Source organism: Protopterus annectens, chromosome 4.part0 (assembly GCF_019279795.1).
Source record: "Protopterus annectens isolate FY-2018-M chromosome 4.part0, PAN1.0, whole genome shotgun sequence".
NCBI lineage: Eukaryota > Metazoa > Chordata > Ceratodontiformes > Protopteridae > Protopterus > Protopterus annectens.
In genome coordinates, this window is record NC_056733.1 from 11,498,987 (window position 1) to 11,519,931 (window position 20,945).

Genomic DNA, 20,945 nt, shown 5'->3' on the forward strand with positions numbered 1-20,945 from the left:
CAAATATTTGTATTCTATCTCATTGATTGCTCCTTGGTATAAAGCATCCAATAAGTATAAATCAATTCTCTGATATGCTAGGTTAACCTCATGTATAGAAACCCTATTATATGTGTTGTTGTCATTTAACAATTTCATGATCTGGCATGTATAGTCAAAATTATGCATGATCACCATCCCCCCACCCTTATCTGGCCTCATGCATCTATATTGTCCAGAAGATTTAATTTCATGAAGTATATTTCTCTCATCTTTGGTCAGATTGTCACCATAACTAATCTTTTGTGCACATATTCTCCTGAGTTCATACTCAGCAATGTTCTCAAAAACAATCAGTTCCTTGTTATTAGGTGGCACAAATGTGCTCCTCCTTTTAAGTATCGTGCTATTCTGCCCTTTTTCCCCGACCAAGTGTAACAGGGCAGGACCCAAAAAAATATATTTTTAAATTTAATTCTCTCACATAAAGTTTAAGGTTCTTTAATAACTGCGTCACGTCCATTCTATAACTTGGTACAAATTTGTCACCCCTACTGAATAACCTAAAATGTGATTCATTTAATGTAAGCTCAGTATAATTGTATATAATAAATCCTTTGCTTTTGATTATACTATGCTTCATCACCCCAAAAGATGTCGATATTCCATTAAATAGTGTTTCATCATATAAACTGGTTTCATGGCAATCAATCCCTGATACTTCCTGACATATACCAAAGGATTTAGTATTCTCAGGAAGATCCGTATTGTTTACATTGATCAAAGTATGTAAACCGCCTTCATTGGCAATACTAACATTGCCCCCAAAACCATCGACCACACAATTGTTACAAAAAATGATAGATACATGAGTTGAATCAAGGTCATTGACCCCCTCCCCCCCATCTCACAATCATCACAAAAAATACCGTCCTGTGATCTGTCCATAACAAAAAGGGCATTGATGTCATTACATACTTCAAAATTGACAAAATGTTCACAATTAGAAAAACAAGATTCAGCCATTAATTTCTCCTCCTTCCCTTCGGACTCATTGGCTGAAACCTGTTGTAATTCTGCACTTTGTTCTGAAGTCTCTCCGACCTCCGTGGCATCATTGGTTCTTCTAAAAAAGTCTCATTGTCCTCACACAAGTCGATTCCATCCCTGTTGGAACGGTAGGAATCAACCCTAGCGTGTGTCCTGTCAATTACATTACGCCCCGGTGGATAGGCAACCCCATTTTTGTAATCGACACAGTCTCTAGACAATTTTTTGTTTTTTATATTAATATTCTTTTTTACATATGTTTCCACATTTTTAATGACCTTTTCGAACTGGTTCTGGTATTGAAAAAACAACAAATCTGCCGTAATATTCGAATCAAGTATAACTATCTCTTTACGCAACTTCTTAAGCTTAATGTCATTGTTACGTAGGATAATATCTAACCGCTCCATACCTGTTTTCTGATATAATTCCGTTAACTCACAGTACGCATCCGACCCGTGTTCAACACCAGTGGGTAGTTTCCAAAGGCGTAATCCCTTAGGAACCTGCTTCATTTCTTTAGATTTAGACAAAAACATGCTGTCAAGTTGTATTGCCCGATATTTCTTACATAATTTCTCGTACTTGAAAATTGATTCTCTCAGAGTCAAAACCAGTTGTTGAACATCGCCCCTCAAAATATTCGTCGACAAATCAGAGTTGACGATGTTCTTCATCTCACATTGCTGCAGTCCTTACATATGGGTAGTCCGCTGTCCTCGGTCGGCCCGAATACCAAAGTATTAGGCTGACGTCGGTCAAGGCGCTTAAAACTGACATCAGGACGTCAGGGTACAAAAGTGCATGACCGACGTCATTTCCTCAGTCTTTTTTGCCGCATGGTCCGATGCAGAAGCAGCGTTGCAAGTGCCGTTCGGCGTTCTGAAATTTTTCGAATTCGGAGTTTCAGACCGAATCCAAGTTGGCTAAGTACCCCGTTGGGGAATATTTTGGTTTTTTCTTGCCTCAGTGTTTTACCGGATGTCAGAAAAAGTGAATAACTGTATTTCTTGTGGGAAACAGATACCGCATAGGGATTATCATTCTTTGTGTATTCCTTGTTTGGGGCCTGAGCACAACGTTGTTGGGTGTCGCTTTTGTGCTAGGTTCAATAAACGCACTATTAAGCGAAGGTTAGATTGTGCTAGGCTGGTCTTTGGGAAGCGGTGCAATTATAATATGCCGTCGGATTCTCCGGCGCCCGCTTCTGCGAAGAAGCGCAAAGACAAAGCACTTAAACCCAGGCAAGATGAGTCGTCCGTTCCGGACGCCGGTTCTTTAGAGGCTTCAGTGGAACCGGTGGTTCCGACGGAGACTTCTTTGGAGTCTCAGGGGGAGACTTTGATTTTGCAGGAGGTGGTCTCTCAGGAGGCAGGTCAGGCTGAAGGGGCTTCTCAAGTTACTGTACTCCCCTCCCTTCCTGGGGTGGTTAGGCCTTCTCCTTCGGTTTCCAAGGTTTCTCCCAGAGGCAGGCCAGTTTTAGCTTCTGTTGGTGTCACTCCTAGTTCAGCAGGGTCTGTGCCTAAGAAGCACATGCTTAAAATGGCAGAAGATTTGATTACTCTGATTAGAGGTTCTTTGCCCCCTCCTGATAAGAGGCCTAGGGTGGAGCCAGAGTTGGGAAGTTTTGAGCAGGCTTCGGATGTTTCAGAGTCTTCAGCTGAAGACTTGCAGGAGTACTCTCCTTATTCTGATTCTGATGCAGATGATTCCACTCCTTCTGCTTCTCCTCCAGAGGATTTTTCTTTTCAGAGACACTTCATTCTATGAGGGAACATTTTAAGTGGGAAGGTCAGGACTTCTCTGATTCTAGGAAAAGGCTTAGGGAGTTTTTGCTGTTACCCCAGCATAGGCCCTTGGCTATACCCCCTGTTCTGGATGTTGTGGAAGATGTGTTTGCAGAGGCTTCATTTAATCCTGATTCTCTGCCTCCTGCTCCTGTTAAACCGGATAGGTATTACAGGGTGCCTGAGGCTCATAAATATCTTTATAAGAGTCCTAGGGCGGACCCAGAAACTATTAGTCAGGGACCTAAGGGTGTCAAGGCCTCTGTTGTCAAAATCCGGTTCCTCTAGATAAAGAAGCCAGAGCTTTGGATAGATGGGGAAAGAAGGTCTATACATCTTCTACCTTAGCTATGAGGGCTTTGAATTGCCAGTTTCATATGTTGAAATATCAAAACTTTCTTCTTTCTCAATTGAAGTCTAAGGTGGATGCTCTGGCGGAAGGCATTGAGTGTAAAGAATTACAAGATTTGGTGCATGTCTCTGAACAGGTGGGTAAGCATTCATTACAGTGTGGTTTTGATGCTGTGCAGGCCTCGTCTAGGGTGGCTGCCACTGGCTCAGTTCTTCGCAGGCACGCCTGGCTGAAGGATCAGAATTTATCTGACCATGTTAAGACAAGGATTTTGGATGCTCCTTTGCAGTCTGATATGTTTGGTTCACCTGTGGAGTCAGTCTTGAAGAAAATGGAAGACAAGGCTAAGTCTATGCAGGCTGTTAAAGATTTTTTGCAAGTTCAGCCTCCGAAGTTTAGTAGGAATTGGCCTGCTAAGGGGTGGACGTATCCTTCTTATGATTCTCAGTCTAGGGGTAGATCTAGACGTGGTAGTAGGGGCAGAGCTCAAGGTTCTTTCAGGCCTAGAACAGGGAGTTCACCTGCACAATCTTCGGGTGAGGGCAGGGGCCAGTCCTTTCGTAAACAGGCCCAATGACCTACTTTTTCAGCTGCCAGATCCTTCTTGCCTGGCAGCACCTTTGGGAGGAAGGTTAGCACTCTTCAAGGAAAATTGGATGTTGATTACCCAAGACAAATGGGTATTGGATATCATACACCAGGGTTACAAGTTTTATTTCCATACCTTGTCTCCTTTCAAAGGCATGCCGGACGTTCCTCCTCAGCAAAGACTAGAGGCTCGCAAACAAATTTCTCTACTATTTCAAATAGGGGCCATACAACTGGTCCCTCTGCCAGAAGTGGGCCTAGGATTTTATTCTCGCCTGTTTCTAGTACCAAAGAAAGGAAACACGTGGAGACCAATTTTGGATTTATCTATCCTCAACACATATCTGGACATTCCCAAGTTCAAAATGTTGACGTTTTTTACCTCTGCTGGGCAAAGATCACTGGATGGTGACTCTGGATCTCAAGGAGGCTTACCTTCATGTTCCTATCAGGCCCAGTTGCAGGAAGTATCTGCGTTTTCGGGCTGGGACTTCACATTATCAGTTCTCTGCATTGCCCTTTGGCTTATCTACTGCGCCCAGAGTGTTCACGAAGGTTCTGGCTCCAGTGGTAGCTTTCTTCAGGCTAAGAGGAATACAGATCTATCCTTATTTGGACGATTGCCTGATTCTGGCTCAAGAAAAGGACGAACTTCTTCATCATTTACAGTATGTGATGGCAGTGTTAAGATGCCTGGGGTATTCTGTGAACGAAATAAAGTCCAGTCTAGTACCCTCTCAGGACATGTGCTTTCTGGGTGTGAGACTGAATACAGCATCCCAGATGGCCTTTTTGACCCCGGACAAACAAAAGAACCTTTCTCTTTACTTCCACCAGTGGTCTCGTCAGTCCAGGCTGACTGCAAGGACAGTCCTTCAAGCCTTGGGGTTCATGGCATCTTGTATTCTGGTACTTCCCAATGCCAAACTGCATATGAGGAAGCTACAATGGTATCTCAAGAATGTATGGACACAGCACTGCCAAGATTTGGACACTGTCATTCAGATAATACCTTGCATTCAAAAGGAATTTTTGTGGTGGGCTCAGGAATGTCACCTAAACAAGGGACTCTCTGTGACCCGGCCAGAGGAGAGTCAGATTTTAACGACAGATGCCTCAGACAAAGCTTGGGGAGCTCATCTAAATGGAAAATGGGTACAAGACACGTGGCCTGCCAGACTTCAACATCTACATATCAACTTGAAGGAGATGTTAGCAGTCCAATTTGCATTGATGGCTTTCAAGGATTTACTTCTTCCAGGGCAGGTGTTGATTCAAACAGACAACACAACTGTCATGTGGTACAACAACAAGCAAGGGGAACATTCTTATCCTCTATGCAGACAAGCAATGATCTTGTGGGAGACTGCTCTCAGTTTACAGCTAAATCTTCAGGCAAGGTTTCTGCCAGGAGCACAGAACTCCTTAGCAGATGTGTTGAGCAGACAAATTATGGATCCCCACAGTGGAAATTGGATCCTCATGTATTTCAGAGATTGACAGTGTTATGGGGAACTCCAGACATAGATCTGTTCGCTTCTCCACTAAATTACCAGCTGCCAAAGTTTTGCACAAAAAGGTTTCATCCCACAGCTTGGAAAGTGGATGCTCTCTCATTCAATTGGAGTAATCTTCACGTGTATGCCTTTCCACCTCTGCCTCTCCTCCCAAAGGTACTGCTGAAGGTCAGACAGGACAAGCCAAACATGATTTTAATAGCTCCAGATTGGCCTCGACAGCACTGGTACCCATTACTGAGAAGTCTGGTACAGGAGCCTCCATGGCCTTTGCCTTCGATTCCTCACCTGCTGTCTCAGGTGAACAGTCATTTACTCAATGTCAAACTTCATTCTCTATATCTGACAGCCTGGCATATTCTGTTTTAAACCCTGGAGGGTCTCAGCTTCCACAACAAGTTTTGAATGTTATTTTGGAGGCCAGAAGGCCTAGTACAAGGAAAGTTTATGCAGATAAATGGAGGAGATTTTTATTTTGGAGTACTGCAAAGGACTTTGATGTTTCTAAACCTAATTTAAGTGTTGCGCTTCAATACCTTACTGAGTTACTGGACAAAGGTTTGTCCTTCTCCTCTATAAAGGTTCATGCTGCAGCAATTTCTGCTCACTATGACTGTGACCCACCATTATTTTCTCAGCCTTTGTTTAAGCAATTCCTTAGAGGGGCAAAGAATATAAGACCCCCACGTAGAGCTCCTACTCCTGCTTGGGATCTCAATTTTGTGTTGGAGAAACTCACTCTACAACCTTTTGAGCCTGCAGCATCGGCAGACTTTAAATATTTATCATGGAAGACTGCTTTTTTGTTGGCCATTACCTCTGCGAGAAGGGTTTCTGAATTACAGGCCCTTATGGCAGTTGAGCCTTTCTTAATTTTCCACAAGGATAGGGTGTCTTTGCGTACTAACCCTTCTTTTATGCCTAAAGTGGTTTCTAGTGTGGCTTTGAACCAAACTATTCATTTGCCTACCTTTTATGCAAACCCCCAAAATAAAGGGGAAAGGATTTTGCACACTTTGGATATACACAGACAGTTGCGATATTATTTGAGCAGAACTAAAGGGTTCAGGCAGTCTCAGCAGTTGTTTGTTTCTTTTGCTTTGGGTTCTCAGGGCAAACCTGTTTCAAAACAAACTTTATAAATACTGAATGATTAAAAATATATATATATAAAATATATATGTATAAATATGGGATTAATGAGAGTATTTCCTTGAAACCCCTACTGAAATATAAGGCTAGTTTTATTTAAGCCATTCAGAATCAATGGTATTTATTTTATTTTATTTTATTTCATTCTAATTTGGATGTATTCAACAATTATTCAATAATAGTTTGTAGGATGTATATGTATTTAGGGTACATGTCTAGTATATTCATATTTATACATATATATTTTATATATATATATTTTTAATCATTCAGTATTTATAAATGTTTGAAGTATAATGTTTGTAAGGGCTGTTTCTGAAAGTTGTTTCAGTTTTACATTCAATACTTGATTAGTTGATTGATTAATTGAATGATTGACAATTTAATGGTATTTAAAAGTAGCCTGCTGGGTGTTTTTCTTGACTCTGATGAAGCCAGTATATCTGGTGAAAGCGCTTAGTCTGTGTTTCATGTTGGTGGATTAAATCGTTTTTACCTATACCTGTCAAGAGTTTCTGGTTTGTGCCTCATTGCCGGTTGCTTCCACACTGTGTTCGATTATTTTATTTTTCATTTCGGTGGCTTCCCTTTTCACAACCCCATGCCACCCAGACCCTAACCACAGATGCATCAGATTATGCATGGAGTGCACACCTAGACGGCAGGTGCATTCAGGGCCATTGGAGCCCAAATCAAATGCATCTGCACATCAGCTAAAAAGAGTTGCTAGCTGTTCAGCACGCACTGACAGCTTTCAGACCCCTACTATCCCCGGGGCCTCTACTGATCAAAACAGACAACACCACAGTGATGTGGTACATCAACAAGCAGGGAGGAACTCACTCTTATCCCCTCTGCAGGCTTTGGCACATGGTTTCAGCCATGTAAATTCACCTGCTCCCACAATTCCTGCCAGGCTCCCAAAACACTCTGGCAAACAACTTAAGCAGAAACCTCCTAGATCCACACGAGTGGCAGCTAGACCACAGCACCTTCAACCTTGTAACCCAGAAATGGGGTACCCCGAAGGTGGACCTATGTGCCTCCCACAACAATCACCAGCTCAGCAAATTCTGCACCAGGGAACCTCACAGCACGGTTATGAAAAGTGGATGTCCTATCCTTCCAATGGGTAAACCTCTCAATCTGTGCATTTCCCCCTCTACCTCTGCTCACAAGGGTATAACTCAAAATAAGGGAGGAAAAACCAAGAGCAATCTTGATTGCCCTAGACTGGCCACACCAGCACTGGTACCCACTGCTGCGCAGTCTGTCACCCCTGCCTCCATGGCACCTACCTCAGATCCCAGATCACCTCACCCAGCAGAATGGAGAATTTATGCATCCACAATTGCAGACCCTGAACCTGTTAGCCTGGCTTTATTCCCTGACCTCTCCTCCAGTTGCCAGCCTAAGCAAACAAGTTCTGGACGTTATCCATGAGGCCAGATGCCCCAGCACTAGAAAATCCTATGCTGACAAGTGGAAAAGGTATTGAACCTGGATCCAAGCTAAGGGACCTGATGCAGCACAGCCCTCCCTACCTCTCATCCTGGATTACCTAGCAGACCTACTGCACAGGCGCATATCATTCTCTTCTATTAAAATTCATGCCTCTGCCATCTCAGCTCATTACAGCACAGAGCCACCTCTCTTTTCTCACCCTCTTATCAAACCGTTCCTAAGAGGGGCTAATAATTTAAGGCCATCCAGAAGAGCTCCTACTCCAACTTGGGACCTAAGTTTTGTGTTGGAAAAGTTCACACTAGCCCCCTTTGAGCCTGCAGCTTCAGCAGAATTAAAATTCCTCTCTTGGAAAACAGCCTTGCTTCTGGTCATCACTTCAGCTAGAAGAGTTTCAGAGCTGCAAGCACTCATGGCTGTGGAACCTTTCATCATTTTTCATGCTTTGACAGGGTCTTCCTCAGGACTAACACAATCTTCATGCCTAAAGTGGTGGCCAGTGTGGCTCTCAACCAAAATGTTCATTTGCCCACCTTTTTCCCCAAGCCTCAAAATAAGGGGGAAGGATCCTGCACTCCTTAGATGTGCACAGAAGGCTCAGATTCTACCTGGATAGGACTAAGACTTTTAGGAAAACTGACCAGTTGCTAGTCTGCTTTGCAGCAGTGGTGGAGGGCAAGGCCATATCCAAACAAACCATCTCCAAATGGATAGCACACTGTATCCATTTCTGTTACAAGCACCATGGGAAACCCACCCCACAGGGGGGTCAGGACTCATTCCACAAGGGCAACCTCCATCTCTGCAGCTTTCCTCAGAGGGGTCCCTACCAGGGACATCCTGGAGGCTGCAACATGGAGTTCTGTTCACACCTTTACCAAGCATTACCACCTGCTTTTTTTTTTCCAAATCCAGGGCAGGCTGTGCAGCCACAGTCTTGCAGGGCATACTAGCCAGCCCCAGCTCTTCTTGACTGCCTTCACCCTTTACTTCAGATTTGGGAATCAACCCAAGTGTGATGACTGCAACAGTGAAACACGAAGAACATAGTACAGGTGTGTACACTTACCATAAATGTCGATGTTAGTGTATTCACTGTTGCAGTCCTGGTTTCCCACCCTCCATCTCCCTTGTGTCTCTCACTCTCTACAAGGATTTTTGGTATTTACTTTCTACTGGTGGTGGTGTTCCACCATAACCTAGCCCCCTATTTGGGGGCTCCTGACTTTTGGGGCAAGAAAAACTGATGTAATGGTGTTGGCTGCCTGATTTTATACCACGGAGGACCTGACATCAGTCCTGGAGCAACAGCAACCAATGCAGAAATATTAAGCCTCTGGTATTGGGGCTGACTGAGGGGTTACACCTGGCAGGATAAACCCAAGTGTGGTGACTGCAACAGTGAATACACTCTAACATCTACATTTATGGTAAGTGTACACGATTGTACATTTCTCACTCAGCTAGGTTTAGATGTCTGAACCAGCAATTACATTGTACCAAGTCATCTTCCTAATGGCAGTCACCTTTCAGAAGAATCTCAGAAATGAAAGCCCTAATGCTGAAGGAACCATTCAGGGACTTTCACGATGACAGGATCACCTTCACAGCAAGGCCTACTTTCATTAAAAATAAAAAAAAAAAAAAAACTTTCAGAAATGTCTCCTAAGCAATCTGTTCAACTCCCAGTATTCTTTTCAAAACTCTGAAACAAAGGAGAAGAGATCCTACATCTGCTGGACATCCACAGGAACTGAACCAAATACATATATAGAGTACAGACATGTTGATATCCCACACACAGGTTGAAGGGGAAACCAGCTAGCAAACTGCGTAGTCTTCAGCTATGAAAACAAGGGCAACCCTTTGCAGGAGTGAATTGGGACACATTCTGCCAAAGCAGTGTCTGTGTTGCTAGAGCACCTTAGGGTCAGAACACAAAGTAACTTATGAACCCAAACAATTTGCACGATGGCCACCTGGTCATCATTTCACATTTTCTCAAAAAACTGAAAGCTACAGTCCAGGGGCTGGCCTAGGTTCAGGGCAGGTGTCCTCAAGGATATTCTCTGAGAGCATCTGGGGCATTCGTGCATAAAATACTCAATTCCAGTAAGATCTCTGTCCCATTCATAATGAATATAGCTGCAGCAGTAATCCATACAAGTAACAGTACAGTGGTGTGACAACTGGTCATAAGTTGATGTTCAAGTAAGATCCTTTCTGCAGTACAAGCTTCCACCCACTTTCCCCCACAGGGCGAGCCCCTTGTCAGTTTTCCTTTCTAGGTAATCTTATTTGAGTGGAATAAAACAAGGTTGAACTTTTTAAGATGTTGGTCCTTCAGTACTCTGGAAAACTGGTGGTCTGAGTATGGCTTGTTGGCAGATGTGAACACGGTATATTGCGGATAGGTGTCCTTTTACTTCCAAGATGCTGACGTGTGTGTGTGTATATGGGGAGGACTTGAGCCTGTGCCCCTGTGTAAACAGAGCTGGGAGTTGGAGATGGTGTTGCTTGGTGGACATAAGCCTATAACTGATTCCCATATGTAATGAACTGTACTGCAGCAGTGATCAACTGTTATGGTGAGTTCTTACACAGCTGTCCATTCTTACTAGTAAGTACAGCAGTTACACAAAGAAACGCACTTTTCCATTTGTAAATGGAATATGGGTGTGCAGTGATGTGCATATTGATGTAGGGAAACAGCATCTGACTTTTCAGTTAAGTCTGACTAGTAATTTAAAGCAAACATTGAGGCTCATTGCTTTACAAGCTGTGAGAAAACACTTATGCAGTTGCCGTCTATCTTATAAAATGTATTTGTCTTCTCTGTGGTGTATCGTACTGTTGCTCAAATGGTATTTGCAGGAATAAAGAGGGCAAGAATTTGAGAGTACAAGGTACAGCGCCATTGTTCAAAGGAAAGGTAAAGAATTGCTGAAAGAGAGAGTGTCAGGAATATGCATTTTTGGGTGAATAATGATAAGGAAGGAAGAGGCTGTATTGTCTTAATAGAGAATACAGATCTGATGTGGAGTAAGAAATGGGGAAATGTATGTGGCATTTGTGTTTTTTGAGATGCATTTTCTTCATTTAGTAGTTAGGGTAAACTGCTGTATTTTCTGCTAGTGGATTCAGTTGCAGATACTTTAACCTTAAAGAAGGCAAGCTTTGTTGCCTGTTGAATTTGTAAAAAGGGATGGTGAAGGGTGGTTTTGGGAACAAGGGACTGCTATGTACACGTGCAGAGGACAAGGAAGAGTTTGAGTTTCTCACAGTGGTTCATTTGTACTGGTTTGAAGATGAAGGAGCACAGGAATTGAGCAGTTGCATGCATGCCAGCTGCCTGTTAATATAGAAGGATAGTTTATAGGTAACTCAGCTTGTATGGCTTGAGTTTAGAGGGAATTTTTGTTGATGGTGCAAGTAGGAGATTTAGTTGAGGCAAGCATTTCATTTAGACAATCGGAGTGCATTTGAACATCTTCCAGTATGACAGGGGCTTGATTCCCAGTAGAATGTACGGACTCATTCTCCTGGCTTAGTGAGCTGTCATACTGAAACTTGGTTGATTGTTGCTAACCATTTCTTAAGCGAGCATCCACACTGATGAATACAAAGTGCTGCTTATACTTGTTCCTTATTAGTGTAGCCATCTCTGATCATGTCATGTGTGGCGTAGTGTATTTTTTCTTTTAATGTTTATCATATTTAATCCATCCTATTTTGCTACTGCTGCATCTACATGCTTCACTACCTTGCTAGCAATTTTATGTATAGTTTATCTTATTGTCATTGTGATTAAGTGGGCATCAGAATGCAAACTGTGACACCCCCCCCCCCCCCCCCAGCTTCTGGCCTGCTAAGACGTGTTAGCAGTTTTCTTTTATTAATCAGTAGAAATAATTTGCTGACATGACTAGAAATTACAGGTAATGCATTTAAGTGTTTCACTTTCAGGTTAGAATTTGGACTTTCACAACCCTATATTAAGATTAATTTTGCTGTTTATTTTCAAAATACATAAAAAACTTTTGAAATTCAGTAATTATTTTTTTCCCTCGTGGACACTTTTTGAATTAAATGGGAGCATCTCTACGGGTTGGCAGCATGAGAGTAAAGTAGACTTAATATAAATGATTTTTCTTTAAGCACGCTTTATTTTATGTTTTTGTCCTCCTGGTGGCTATTCAGACATATGTGGTCAATTGGCCCTCCTGTTCCCTTAAGGCAACAGCTGATTGCAGAGGCCATGATTAGATGGCTATTGTGGGGGAGGGGATTCTTAGTCCAAACACCCTATCCATTGGTGGCTGTTGTGGGCACCCACGTCACAGCGAGAATCTGCTGTGCCCTCATCCTGCATTTGCATGCTCCCATCCATGTTATGAGGGATGCCTTCACTGTCTTGGTAAGCCAAGCTCATATCTCCAGTTAAGCTGTTTTGATAGCAAGCCTCTGCTGTCATGCAGTGAAACAGCCACTAGGCTACCAGCCCCCCCAGAATAGGTGAGCTGACATTTATCACTCACTCCTACGCAAACATGGTTGCCTCTTCTGTCAACTGAGCTGCAAATTGAACTCTGGTTATCTGGGTCTGAATATGCATTGATTTCTCAGTGTGCATTCTGTAATTTCAATTTTCTAATTTTGTATCAAGTTTTTTCAACATGTTCATATTTGATTATAGTCTGCTGCCTTCAAATCTCATGTATTTCTGACTACTTGGCTGCATTAACACAATCTTTTGGTGGCAGCATATATTGCGGTATGTTGGAATGTAGAAATAATTCAGGAAAGTTGTTTTTCGGTGTAGGGAAACGAGCAAAGCATTTGAAGTTAGGAGAGCAGTGACCCTACACATTTTTCTAGTAAGAGTAATGCTTTGGGGTATGACTGTTTGAGCGCATTGGATAATGTTCTAACTTGTGTTGCAAACATTTCCTCCCCAATAGGCACATGACTCAGGCTGACCTGAAGAGCTCTAGTTTTTGGATCCGTGCAAGCTTTGGTGCAACAGTTTTTGCAGTCCTGGGATTTGCAATGTACAAGGCATTACTGAAGCAGCGATGATAAGAGAAAAAGCAGCCTGTTGTCCAAGAAAACCCTAGAGCATCTTTCATGTACATTTGGAATGTGTTCAAGTCTGCAAGGAGCATTCTACATTTTTATTTAAAAATATTTGACATGTAATGGAATCCATTTGGTTCTGTCACAAGTTCTTTGTATTATGTTGAAAACTGAAAGAAAACTCTGGTGGTTTTTATATATTCAGTGTTGCATAACAGCCATCAAACTTTGACAAAGTATCTAAAGCTGCCAACCTTCAAGCCAAAATGGACACTATATTGTATATAATGTACATATCAAGGCACTTACAGTTGCCTTGAATTGTGAGGTTAGTAAAAAAATGCATTGACTGCTGCTGCACATTTTCATGTCAGGAGTTTGTGGATGGTCAGAATTATCAGAATAGGATTGAATTCGCTCATGGATGTAATTTATTTATTATTTATAATCCACCCTTGCCTTTTGGTGTTTTAACTCTCTCTGCTTAGTAAAGCAGGGTACAATGCACACATTTGGGATGTTCAGGTTGCAGCATTTGTCTTATTTTATTTATACAGAAATCTTTCAACTGTAATTCAAGAAAAGCATAAAGTAGAATGTTTTTGTTACATATTGTTACACTGTTTTATTGGATATTTGGTTAAATACTGTAAACATTTGCACTGCATTTTAATTTCCTTGTTTCATACTCAAATTGCCCACTGCTGAACTATTTTAAAAATCTGTTGTGCACAGTTGTTACTGATTAGATAGTACTGGCTCACCACCCCAACACAGTATGTTTTGCACTCTTTTAGCAATAATGGTGTACCATTTCCTTTTCTGTGCATTTAGAGATTGCAGTCTGCCTTATAGCCTTGTCATCTACTGCCTTTCTAAGAAATAAATGTGTGCTGCATTATGTTTTTAATATGTAACCATTTTCTGTTGTTGAGTAGTGATGCATTTTTCTAGTAGTTTGTGCTGCTTGCAGAAGGTAAAGCAAGCTTATGTTAGAAATGCTGCTCAGCATCTTTGTTAGAAAATGAATTTTATTTTCGCAAATCAGGTAAGGGAGACTGAATTCACCAGAGTTGCACCCACAGGTAAGTTGGTCTGAGCTGATTATGATTAAATATGTGATGCCTATTTTAATTGGGAGGCGTAGTGGTGTGATGGAAGTGCTTTCTCACCATGCTTGGTTTTGCAGTTTGGATTTTAACTGGGATGCCTTCTGTACAAAGTCGGCACGTCTTTTTGCAAGGGCTTTCTGCCAGTAATTTGGTTACCCTTGCATCACAGTGCCCATAGGTGGGTCTATATTAGATACTCAAAGTTATTGAACTTCTAATACGATATGATCGACACCATATCGTCGAAGTCTAGCATCATCAAATACCTAATAAAAACATGAAAAAAAGTAAAAAAACAGAACTACTTGCTTTAAGCAGGGGGGCAAGCACCCCCCAGACCCCCTGCTACTTAAATATTCCAACTCCAAGACCGCACTACATTGAAGTAAATGGAAATCTCCCCTTACGGAGATTTCCATTTACTTCTTCAATGTTATGTGGTTTCGCAGTTTACGTGTCGACAGTGTCAGATTCAACATTGTGAACGTTCGCGATTCTAACATAGACCCCAAATAGGTTCCCCCTTGGTCCTTCCCTAGTCATCCAACTTCAGCCTTTGAGATCATAGAGAGGATCCTATTCCATTCAGGGGTAGGGTAGCAACACTCCGTCAGATCCAGCCCGATCTTCCAGTTTTCCTGCTATCTCTGTGTCTCTGCAAATTGTTCAGGGAGAATCTCAAGGCCTTGAGCGCAGCCCCTGATCTGGTGTTCCACTGATGTTTCCTTATCTCCCCCAGAGTCCCTGCCCCCAAAGATTACAAGAAACGTGTGCAACAGGAAGCACCTTGCCTCCCCGAGGAATCGTTAAATGAGAATAATGATCTTGATGAGGGGGAAGATTTCCTAAAATCTCCCTGTCATTGTTCTGCTTTTGACAACCTTCTGAAGTTGAAACATAGGAGAGGTTGGACTACCAAAGCCCCTTCCCCTGAGGAGTCATTTTTCCTTCAGGCCTTTGGTGCAGACCCATCCTTGACCTTGGTGGTACCCTCTCTAGAAGCATTCATTGGTTTGGTTTCTAGGAAGGCATGGAAAGAGCTTGATGTGGAGCCTATTCACAGAAATCCAGACAAGATCTTAGTTCCACCTAAAAATAGGACACGTTGGAGCAAGGGGCCCTGAGGTTGATGCCATTGTTGTAGCTACAGTCACCAAGAAGTAACTCTTGAAGAGTGCTTCTCTCCATCTCCCAAATAGAGAATTCAGAATGTTGGATAGATTTGGGAAGTACACACATGCTTCAGCCAACTTTGCCCTTCATATGCTGAATTACATGGAACACCTAAGAAGGCTACAGAGGTTTTATTAATGAGGTTGCCCAGTCTGTAGCAACCAAGATGTCACTTGACACAAGGAAGTCCATGGAGGATTAGTTGGCTACCTTTTTACCGATTTTCCATTGTAGCCATGTGGCTGTTATCCAGCACAGCTTGTGGTACAGCCAGAGCAGTAGATACTGATATTGCAGATGTTCATCGTGTTAGCCTGCTGCAGTCATCACACTTGGGTTATCCTGTCGTCAGGCGGTCCCGCAGTCGGCTGGAATTCCAAAGTCTTGGTCCGACGTCGGTTGCTGTCGCCTCATCCCTGACGTCCGTGCGCCAGGGGTATATATATTGCAACCGACACCATTTTCTTCAGTCTTTCTTGCCGCGCAGTGCCCGAAGCAGAAGCAGTTCGCAAGTGACGGTCGGCCGACTCCTGAGATTGTCGAATTCGAATTTCAGACCGAAGTCTTCTATAAAGCTAAGTACCCCGTTGGGGAAACTTTTCTTGCCTCAGACCGATGTCAGAAAAAGTAAAAAAAGGATTCAAGTGTGAATCAAAACTCAAAATAGATGTACACACTTGAAGGAAATCAGGTCCAGTCTCTACAAAAGTCCAATCTTTTTTATTCCACAAGGAGACAATACAACTTTTAACGCCACACGTAAAAGTACGTTTTCGATTCGTGTTCTTCTTCAGAAAATCAGAGTCAAATAAATTAAAAGCAAAAACCACTCCTTATATACACAGTGTGCCATTAATTGATTAATCAATTAAAATATTTAACTCTTAGATTCCTGGTATACATTCTTCCAAACAAATACTATTATGGCAGACTATTTTTGTAATATATATTATGCTTAACTTTCTAAAAATACTCTGTATTATTTACCAATTTATATATAAAAACGAACATATTGCATAATTTTAATAATATAAACTTTCTAGCTATTAACTTCATTTCATCATATATAATGTATACAGAATTAAAATATATTGTATTCTGGCGCCATCTGGTGTTGTAAGTGACACAACTGCGTTAAAAACATAATAATATTGTATATACAAATATACTTTCTTATAAATATACATAACATTTACTATGAAATAAAAATATCGCAATATGGGATTATATAATATACAGTCTATATTACTTGCACCAAAGTGTACTATGAGGTGTAAAGACCTAAAATTATGTATCTATTGAATTTGATAGTGACACATTGTGATAGTAAACTCATACACTTGTAAGAAAATATTTATAAGTCATATGGAAATAATCAAATTACCAAATTATAAGATGTGGGGCCATGTGTGGAAAATATAGTAACTTTGCTGCCCTCAACTTCAAAACCGGTGCAATGGAAATGATGTCATTAAGCCCAGGGGGTCTATTTGCTTCAAGAATAATTTGCCAAATCAATTCTTTATATTCAATTGATGTTTCCCACGGGCCACCTCTGACATCCTTATCTACCACTTCCAGCACAAAAAAATTATATATTGCCTTTGGGCAACTAACTTTATGTCTATATAATGCATTTTTGACACAATTAGTCCTAATCTCATAATTATGTTCATAAACTCTGTTCTTGAGTTTTCTCTCCGATTTACCGACATAAAAAGCCTCGCAGATCCTACATATCACAATGTAAACAATGCCCATCGTTTCACAATTTGCAAAACTTGTACTCTCAATAAGAAAATCCCTACTGGGGATGTAAATTGTATTTTTTGCCAAAATAAATGAGCATTGGGAACATCTACCACATTTGTTCGTGCCAATTTTTCCAGATTTTATCACACCCATCTGTTTATTACTCTCTAGTATTGATTTTATACATCTCCCTTTTCTGTAGGTGCATTTCAATGGTTGTTGAAATAGGCATCTTAGATCCGAAAATTTATCAAACCTTGCCCATTCCTCTTCCAACATATTCCTAATTTTCCCCGCTTGACCACTAAAGTCAATTATCAAATTTCCATCTAACTCAGTTTTTTTTCTGTGGTTTATTAGCAGACCATCCAGTACCTAGACCTAAAATAGGTTTGAATTTGGTTGCCCTACCTTGTTTTACTTCCTCAGAAATCGCAGCAATAAGATCTGAGGGGTAATTACGTTCCCTAAACATCTTGTATAGTAGTGCACATTCCTCATCAAAATCACCATCCCTAGACGTCATACGGCTGGCTCTTACATACTGTCCTTTCACCACACTCTTCTTCTGATAGTGGGGGTGGGCACTATAGTAAGATAAATATGAATTTGAAAATTTATCTTTTCTAAAAATTCTTGAAAAGAAGCCCCTTTCTTCTTTACCAACAAAAATATCTAAGTAAGTAAGGGCTATTTTATTCATCTGGAACGTGAACTTCAGGAAATCAGTTGACTGTGAAATATATTCAAAGAATAATTTAAATTGTCCCTCAGAGCCTATCCATAAAAAGCACATATCATCTAGAAAGCGTTGGTACAAGTTCCAACAGTGCTTAAATGGGGGAATTAATGATGTATTTATCTTCCCATGCACTTAAGATGATATTCGCATAAGTTGGGGCACATCTAGCACCCATAGCTATACCTTGCACCTGCTTAATAAATTCGCCTTCATAAAAAATAAAATTGTTACTAAGCACCAAATCCATTAAGGTCATAATTAAATAAAAGTCATTATTGTTGAACTTACCATAATCCCAGAGGGCTTGCTCAAACCACTTCATACCCTCCACATAGGGAATGGAAGAAAACAGGTCCACTATGTCAATGGTTATAAACATAACCTCTTTCGAAAATAATTCCGGTGTTAAGTTAGCCAGTAGGGACCATGAGTCTTTGACTACCGCATTACCTGATAGTGACATAACCTTTAACTTCTTATCAAGCCATTTTGCAATAGGCGCTGTCACAGAGTTAGCTGAAGCAACAATAGGTGGGTCATTGATATTCTTATGAACCTTAGGTACCCCGAAGATGATGGGGGTCATAGGTTTTTCCACCTCTAAAAACGTATACGTCTGTATATCAATAGACCCTTCTAGCAACATATCATATAATACTATTGCTACCTTTCTATTGCCAATATTAACCTCATTGAGTGAAGCTCTAACATATTTTGTATCGTCACTCAAGAGTTCCATCATCTTTGCTTCATATATCACTTGGTCCATTATAATTGTTCCCCCACCTGTATCTGGCTTACATACCCTAATAGAAGTATCAGTACTTAACTTTTTGAGCAATAAAAACTCTTCTTTTGTCATATTATATCCAACCCTATCTTTAGTTAATTCCATCCTAATTTTATTTTCCATTAATAGTTCACAATTTTTTAACTGAGGGTGGAGGGGTGGGTTGAATGTGCTTTTACGTCTTAACTCATTATTAGTGTTCTCACATTCATACCCTTGAAATATAATTTCAAGATTCTTCTTCCTCAAAAATAATTTCAAATCAATCAATAACTTAGTGATGTCCGCTTTCTTATTGGGGACAAATTTAAAGCCTTTGGAAAACAATGAAAACCAGGTCTCATCAATGTCCATAGAACTATAATTGAAAATATTATATCCATTATAATTCCACACATGGCCATCTACCTTTATGTTATCAGATCTTTCTACCACTGTGCTTGTTCTCTGCTGTAATTCTGGTTGCGATTCTGGTTGTAATAACCCATTTGGCGACCCCTCCCCCTCCCCCCTGTCTGAAAGTTTTTTTGAAAGGCATTATTTTGTTGATAATTCTTAATTCTTTCCGACCTTCTTAACTGGGGGAATTCTGTTTCATCATCCAAAAAAACATCATTGTCAATAACTCCTTCATTCCCTATTTGTCTATCATAGTCATGGTCATATTCCACATTAAAACCATTATTTACTTTATATGGTCTAGGTTTAGGATAGGCTATATTTTCCTTATATTCATGTATGTCTCTAATTTTTTACATTTTCTTTCGTAAATGTTTCTATTACCTTTTTCTATCCCTCCTAACATCTCATGGTACTTTTTTTGATTATCTTCCACAGTAAAAAGCATATCGGAAATAATGGCATTATTCAAATTTTCAATTTTACTATTCAAAAAATCCATTTCCCTTTCATTCTCACTAATAAGGGCTCTTAAAATATTCAATCCACACTTATTAAAAATACCTAACAACTCTTTATGTAATTCACCTCCTTCTTTAACTCTGGATACTTAAATATACGTAGACCTTTTGGAACAATGTCCAAACTCAAACATTCTTTTAAATAAATGTTTTCTAATTCAATATTTTTATATCTAAACACAAATTCATCCAACATTTTAACATTTGATTTATATGAAGAATTAATGTCACTTGCACTCACCGGATAAGCCCTCTTATCTTTGAAATTAAATTTCATATGTAAAACGTCACTTAAATCCTTGTTATGCCTCTGTGTTTTATTTTTTAGAGTTCACTGAGGTCTTGCCTTCCTTACGAACGCAGGCACCATTCCTTCCTTCACCTTCCTGGAAACGACTCGCTTACGAAACTCCACCTGGTCTCATAGTGTTGACTACCTCTCTAATTGAATGCGCTCCCTCAAAACGAGAGGTGTTAGCGTTCATAGAGGTTAAAGGAACATCATTATCGCCAAAATGGTGTATATTTACATCCCCAGGACTCCCACTGGAAGCCAGAACATCTTTAAAACCCGCTCCAACACCTCCTTTCTCTCTCCGTTTGAGAGCTTCCTGGTTACATGGAACTTCCAACGATGACGTCACCAGTGGGTTGTACCTCTGCGAAAGCAGCTCGATTAGCTGCGTTAGTTGGTCTGATAACCTTTCCATTCTGTCTGCACTGATGTCAGCTCCTACTGTGGGTATGGTTGCAGGCTCACCCTCCTCCAAATCCATAACGAAACACAAAAAGTAAAAAAGGATTCAAGTGTGAATCAAAACTCAAAATAGATCAGGTCCAGCCTCTACAAAAGTCCAATCTTTTTTATTCCACAAGGAGACAATACAACTTTTAACGCCACACGTAAAAGTACGTTTTCGATTCGTGTTCTTCAGAAAATCAGAGTCAAATAAATTAAAAGCAAAAACCACTCCTTATATACACAGTGTGCCATTAATTGATTAATCAATTAAAATATTTATCCAATTAAAATATTTAACTCTTAGATTCCTGGTATACATTCTTCCAAACAAATACTATTATGGCAGACTATTTTTGTAATATATATTATGCTTAACTTTCTAAAAATACTCTATTTACCAATTTATATATAAAAACGAACATATTGCATAATTTTAATAATAGAAACTTTCTAGCTATTAACTTCATTTCATCATATATAATGTATACAGAATTAAAATATATTGTATTCTGGCGCCATCTGGTGTTGCAAGTGACACAAAACTGCATTAAAAACACATAATATTGTATATACAAATATACTTTCTTATAAATATACATAACATTTACTATGAAATAAAAATATCGCAATATGGGATTATATAATATACAGTCTATATTACTTACACCAAAGTGTACTATGAGGTGTAAAGACCTAAAATTATGTATCTATTGAATTTGATAGTGACACATTGTGATAGTAAACTCATA

General features: G+C 40.3%; 1 protein-coding gene across 3 annotated transcripts in view; it reads left to right on the plus strand.

The window, feature by feature from the left end:
- The window catches only part of RHOT1 (ras homolog family member T1), a 1,470,459-nt gene extending 1,456,584 nt beyond the window's left edge, over positions 1–13,875 (plus strand). For all 3 annotated transcript variants that reach the window (XM_044068049.1, XM_044068050.1, XM_044068051.1), the window contains one exon: positions 12,851–13,875. In XM_044068049.1, coding sequence (XP_043923984.1) covers positions 12,851–12,968 — 118 coding nt within the window. In that variant the 3' untranslated portion in view covers positions 12,969–13,875. The remainder of the gene's footprint in view (positions 1–12,850) is intronic.
- Positions 13,876–20,945: the final 7,070 nt, after the last annotated feature.